This window comes from Lactuca serriola, chromosome 8, assembly GCF_051521515.1.
Source record: "Lactuca serriola cultivar US96UC23 chromosome 8, Lser_US96UC23_V15, whole genome shotgun sequence".
In the NCBI taxonomy this organism is placed as follows: Eukaryota; Viridiplantae; Streptophyta; class Magnoliopsida; order Asterales; family Asteraceae; genus Lactuca; species Lactuca serriola.
In genome coordinates this window covers 280,420,984-280,427,534 of record NC_136415.1, presented here as the reverse complement: position 1 = coordinate 280,427,534, position 6,551 = coordinate 280,420,984, and the positions used below count along the sequence as shown (strand labels likewise).

At 31.8% G+C, this 6,551-nt stretch overlaps 1 protein-coding gene across 1 annotated transcript; it reads right to left on the bottom strand.

Annotated features, from left to right (window-relative positions):
- Positions 1-942: 942 nt before the first annotated feature.
- On the bottom strand, positions 943-5,452 carry LOC145070773 (Zincin-like metalloproteases family protein). The gene is made up of 20 exons (XM_079017736.1): positions 5,161-5,452; positions 4,850-4,971; positions 4,488-4,651; positions 4,267-4,357; positions 3,960-4,139; positions 3,796-3,876; positions 3,576-3,653; positions 3,400-3,492; positions 3,221-3,301; positions 2,958-3,120; positions 2,748-2,868; positions 2,580-2,649; positions 2,375-2,482; positions 2,185-2,282; positions 2,057-2,102; positions 1,863-1,959; positions 1,696-1,769; positions 1,529-1,633; positions 1,363-1,443; positions 943-1,268 (listed from the first exon to the last, which is right to left on the bottom strand). Exons 1-20 carry the CDS (start codon positions 5,285-5,287, stop codon positions 1,143-1,145), a joined length of 2,106 nt encoding a protein of 701 aa, XP_078873862.1. The 5' UTR covers positions 5,288-5,452; the 3' UTR covers positions 943-1,142.
- Between the last annotated feature and the right edge of the window lie 1,099 nt (positions 5,453-6,551).

The window sequence follows — 6,551 nt, the reverse complement described above, 5'->3', positions numbered from 1 at the left end:
CAACTGCAGCCCTAAATGGACATCGTATTTATTTTTATTGACGCTTCTTCCACTACCACGCTTAGTTATAACCCTCACTCTCACTTTTTTCAAAATAAAGTTGGTATCCTCCATGGACTGCATAATTAGTTAAAGCAAACCTGAGTTGAGCAGGGGATTCAGAACAGTCTCCTAATCGGGGCCTCATCTCTTTCCAATCAACATTAGGATCATGCACCCTATACTTGACACCAACATCTTCATCGTCCTCATCTAAGTGGGCATGCTCATTTTGTTGACCACCAGGAATGTCTCCATCATCTACCATTGCATCAACATTCCTTAATATGTTTTCGTCACACAATAAGTTAAGAAAATGATCATCGCATAGTTTGGAGGGGGCTTTGAAAGTTTCTTCAGAAAAATCCAAGAAGCTAAAGTCAAATGCTTCATCATCGGAGTCAGAGTCTGGAAGGTATGTCTTCTCAGGAAGCTTAGGCCCTTTAGGCTTCTTAGTTCCAAAAGTAGAAGCCCTTAGTTCAAACTTGGAACACCATACTCCATAGACGAAGATAACCACCCTCAGAAGCATCAATTTCTTGTTTCCATACATACCTTTCTACTCCACCTAACTTCACCAACGATTTCGAAACTTCAAAATGCAAAATTAGGGACTGTTAAACCCTTCTCGAATGCATGAGTCCTTTTATGGTTCATAAAAGGTGATGGCTAGGGAATAGGTTAGTGGTGACTGGATAGAACAGATTACCTTCTCATCTCCAGATATTAGCTCTCAAGTGATAATTCTACGAAAATATCATGTCAATGGTCAACCAAAAATTAAAATCAAAGCTTTTTCCAATTTAGTGGCAAAAATATAGGACTTTTATGATATTAGTCCATAAATAAACTAGTTTATTCGATCCAAACATAGCCTAAGCTTAATTAATCAGGTCTTGTGACTGAATTTGATATGATTTATTTATTTAACCCGACAAATTAGACCCTTGACTAATTAACCTAATAAACAATCAAACACAATTCGCCTAGATCCATCATCATGAATTCAAATATTAGACTGAAATACATGCATTATGTTTTTGTAATTTTCCCTCTTTAAAAACTTTTTTCTCAAAAATAAATAACAAATCTCTGATTCATTTTCATCTAAACGATGCTTCATTATAACTTGCGGCTTTGCTGTCAACAAAAGCTTTGACCGTGGGTTCTCTTCCAAGAAAATCCGATAAAAGTTCAATAGGCTCCTTTGATCCTCCAGCTTCCATTATCTGTTCATTTATTTTAAAGTAAAATGCTATAATTAAAAATAAAAATCATTTATTTATTTATTTATTTTCATTAGTGATTGTAATTGATTGTTACCTTATTCCTGAAATGCATGCCAGTATTCTGGTTAAAAATATCATCACGAAACTTTGATGCATATATATCATCTGCAAAAACCTGTAAACAAAATTACATATTTTTATTAATTAAATTAATGGAAAAACGATAAAATAAGGAAAAAAAAAAAAGTTTTATTCAATACCTGACTCCAAATATGAGTATAACAAGCAGCGTCACATCCAATAGCACTACTTGGGAAACATGAGGCTGGATTTGTTCCTTCCAACATTGGTAAACCTAACATTACCTTTTAAAAAAAGATTATTAAAAAAATGGGTAGATAATTTAATTACATTTATAATCAAATACCTTTGGGTGAAGATGCTTAAATAAACCAATGATGTCAACGTTTTCAGTTGAATGAATAATCTGATCAAATAGACCTAACACACATAATAAATAAAATAATATGATGATGAATAATAAATGCAAAAATTATTAAATTAACTACCCTTTTAATGAAAGATATAACTTACAGTATAAAATTTCTTGCTTCAATTTAAGTGCTGAAAAGGAACTTCGCCATTTTTTAATCGATTTGCACACATTATCACTTATAGGCTTTGTAATGTCCTAAAAAATGATTAAAAAAAATTCGATATATAAAATGTAGTTGTTAATTAATTAGTTTGTACATTTTATTTATTCAAAATGGAAAATAATGATTCACCTGATGAAAACCGGATATTAGCTTCAGGGAAGCTGCTTCATAACACCTGTCCATTAACATTTCCAAATTAAAATCAATTAAATTTTTACTTATTACAAAAATTAAAAATTAAATACAAAATTACAAACCAATTTTCTAAAACCAGAGCAGGTATTTCCACAAAGTCAGGATCAAGTCGCATTCCACTGAATCTTGCATATGATGCACGATTGCACATACAATGGACCTAAAAAGTAAAAAACACATTATTTTTGTACTTTGAGTGTAAATGACAATTTTACCCTTATTGATCAAAAACTTAAATGGAAGTTGACATACCACATGAGCAAACTCATGAAAAAGTTTAACCACTTCAGAGAACCTTAATAACACTGGATCACCACCACATTCTTTTTTTATTTGGGCTACCAACAAGACCACAGGAATCTTTTAAAAAAAAATTAAAAAAATTAATCTTTTTACCAATTTATGAAACTCTAATTAACAAAAGAAGTGACTTATAGTCTTATTTATGGTTTTATACCTGTCTTGAACCATTGATTAATGAGCTATTTTGAAGAGGGATAACACAGGTGTGTCCATACTTTCCTTCCCTATTTAAAAAGTGAGAATTTTATAATTTTATAAATATAATTATATATCATCATGTCTTGTATTAAAAAAATATATATAAAATTTTACACATATAAACCTGGTATACAAATCGAGGTAGAAGTAACCAATTAAATCAGTAGAGTTCAAGTCAAAAACTGAAAAAAGCTCCACATCATGATGCCAGGTGTCCGAATTGATAACCTTTTCGAATCTTAAGCCTATAGCAATAAAAAGATACAAGTTCAATATCATATTGATGATTTATTGATTTATATAAATAAAATGAGTTGATTTTTTTTCATTTTACCAAAAAGATCTTCGCATACTTTGAAAATTCCTGATTGAACTAAACTAACAGGAAAGTACTGCTTTACAGCTTCAAAGTCAAGATCAAATTGTTCTTCTTCGATTTTCTTTATGTAAAATGGAAGATCTTGAATTCCAAAGGGAATTTCTCCTTCCTCTTTCTTCTGAATTTCATTAAATAATATCGAAAAGAGTTATTTTTCTAGATTTTAAATAAAAAGATATGAGAAAATATGTGGGAGTTTCTAGATTTTTATGAATGACCTTAAAGTCTTTTAGCAGGTTAAGTTCTTGGGAAGCGAAATCGTTCAAATTTGCAGAGATTTCCTCTAGAAACTCAAATACCTGAAAATTTAGTAGCATTTTCATTAATAATAATCGAAAAGGAAAAAACATTTGATTTTGGAGATAAAAAAAATGATTGTAATTATGTTGTTATGAACCTTTGAAGAAGACATTGCCATTCTACAACCAACAACAAAATCAGCATAGTTGTTGTAGCCAAGTAATCTAGCAGATTTATGGCGCAATTGAACCTAAAGAATACAAGCAAAAAGTCAATTAGTCAACTCATGTCATTAAGAATTTTTAGAGAAATTTCAAGTGAATATAATAGTACCAGTTTCTCTAATATGGGAAGATTGGCTTCACATCTTCTACCATAAGCTACTGCAACATCCCTCCTGGTCAACCCCACCTTCAAAAAGTCAAACAGAATATAAGTATGTAATAATATGTTATCATAAATAGAAAAGAGAGAGAGAGAGAGAGAGAGAGAGAGAGAGAGAGAGAAAGAAGATTGAATCTTTCAAACAAATAACAAAAAAGAAAAATCATACCTTACATAGGTCAAGAACTGCTGAAACATGATGGATTTTCAGACTGATTTTGTATTTATCATTCTCAGATTTCTCTAAGCTCTGAAAACAGAATAAAGTAAACAGTAATTTATGACTTATGAAGCATGATATCTTAATCACAATTTACAGGAAATATGTGTAACCTTAAGGAACTCTAGTGGCAATCCCAGCAATTCTGAGTGATCAAAAAGAAGAAACGAGTTATCATCGTTCAAATTCTGGATATATTGGAGACTTAGCTCATCAATTTGTGTCCTCAACCTCTGTAATTCCTCTCTTTTTGTTATACTCAGATTCATTCCATTACGTTCAAAGTCTCTAATCTGTCACTGAATATTGAACAATAAGTACCTAAACCCTAAATTTGTATGGTTTAAAACCTTTAGAGTTTAGGGTTTAGCCATGTCATTTATTAAGCTTCTTGCAAATTTAAGGGGTTCCAATTCATACCAGGATTTGTGTGTAACGTTTTAATTCCATGCTTTTCCATTCCCCTTTTGCTGCAAAGGCTTTAACAGTGCGATATACATCTTCCCTATGGCTGAAGAGTGTAGTATTAATGTATGTTAGAAACTAGAAACAAGACATCTCAATTTGTTGTGTAAGTATGGAAAAGAATGTTCAATATGTGTAATGAAGGATGCATGAAAGAATATGTAAGAAAGTAAGACCTGCAGGTTGAGACATGAGCATCTATTCTTCTTTCTGCTTCAGCACTTGTTTTTCGTATTTCTTCAGAAGTAGACACGAATTTTGGGAAGACACAAGACTGGATCAGTGGGAATTGGGATGCTTCAAGTTCTTCAAGAGGTAACACAACATTCGTATATGTGACCTAAAATTTCAAAAATAAGTGATCGCCAATAGTAGCTAATGAGAATGTATGAGAATCCAGCATGCTAATCATATGTTCAGTAAACAATCCTTACAATTAACTCAATAATTCAATAAACCACAAGCTTATAAAGAATGAAATCTATCAGGCATTATAACTGATTGGAGATAGTTTGCGATCCGCTTAAATGATACATACCTTATCGAGAGGAACTGAAGCTACTGCGTCGTGAACCGCCTTCGAGTTAGCAATAAGACGGTCAGCTAGTTTAAGTATTTCCGATGCAGAAAGATTAGCCCTAACAATGGAGCCTCGAAGACCTTAAAACATTGAATTAAACAGAGTTCAAGTGAATGTCAAGATAATGACACGCAAGTATATTAACTACATATACAATTTACCACGTCGAGAAGATTGTGTGTTGACTTTATACAAGAAGCCGATGATATTAACAAAACAAAAAATATAGCATACACTCGTTTATTCATAGAGAAATAGAGAATAGATACCTTTCTTCTTGAGATCGTTTCTCTTTGAGGTAATAGCATCGATGGCGAACTTGACGGCCACGGCTACGAAGGCAGCAGCTCCGGTAACGGCTAATAGGTTATTTCTGTCTCTTTTTTTTGTCGACATACCTTCTCTACGGTAGTCTGTAGAACACGGCTGTAAGCGGCGGAGATGAGTAGTCGGTAGCCGCTGCCGGTGGGCCACGTGAATTTAGAGCCTTCTTGTTTTTCTCGCTGACCGAAATGGGGGAATAGGAGGGAAATTTGGGCGAAATGAAAATGACTCTTCCATTTAAAATCAGTTTTATTTTAGATAAGGAAGATTTTAAATCTATCTTTTGTATTTGTACTTTTTGATATTTATCTCATCGTCATCAACATGATTTTTATTTTCTTTATTCTTATAAAGGGGTGTAATCTGTAAATTTTATATTAGATATGGATCATTTTGGTAATTTTTAAAATATATAGATCGTTTTATAAAAAAAAATATATGCATTCAAACATTTTCTGTAAATTACAATCATTTTTTTGCAATTTATTTTTTTATGTAGGAACCAAACCTTATTTTTGTAAATTTGTTATTAGGAAGGGATATTTATATAATTTTTTAAACATATACATCATTATTGTAAATATAATTTTGTATAGGGACCTATTTTGTAAATTACAATGATTGTTCTTGTAATTTATTTCTATGCAGGAACCAAACATGTCAAACATGTCAAACATTCCATATACGAAAAGTAAGGCATTAATAATGTCGATGTTCAAGTTTAAGGGGTAAAACTAACATTTTACAAAGTGTGGGGGTGGAAAATGACATTTGACAAAGTAACATGGTGGAAAGTGTGGACTACAAAAAAAAAAAAGTAGGGAGAAAATATGCTAACATAAGAAAGTTTTGTTGCCAAATTTTAAGGTTATTTATGGCTAAAGTCTAAAATAACAAATTTTTATACCCAAAATGTAAAACCCTAAAATAATATTTTGTGGCCAAAATCTAACATAAAAAAATTTTGTGATCAAAGTCTAAAATCATAAAACTCTACTATTCATAAGGATATGTATATGAAAATGTAGGAAGCAATTATGCTAACTGTTGGAACCTGAAAGTGAACCTTTAGCAATCCTAAACTCAAATTCTGAAGTGGAGATATTCCGAAATTGATGATGGTCCGGAGTAAAATATGAAGAGTGGTCCGGAATCTGTCCGGACCAAAAGAGGAGAAGATGAAAAGTTAAAGTGAAGACATTCCGGAATGACTCTCATGTCCGAAATGGGTGCTGATCCGGAATCAACTTGTTTTGTCTTTATGCATTTATGAATTTTGTATTTGTGTTTATGTAACGTTTCATAGGACCTAGTTTTTTGTAATATTAGACAATCA

Coding starts and splice junctions, on each gene's coding strand:
- LOC145070773 (XM_079017736.1), bottom strand. CDS start 5,287: ATGTCGACAAAAAAAAGAGACAGAAATAACCTATTAGCCGTTACCGGA. Junction 4,972..5,160: donor AAACGATCTCAAGAAGAAAG/GTATCTATTCTC, acceptor CAATGTTTTAAG/GTCTTCGAGGCTCCATTGTT. Junction 3,121..3,220: donor ACCTGCTAAAAGACTTTAAG/GTCATTCATAAA, acceptor AATGAAATTCAG/AAGAAAGAGGAAGGAGAAAT.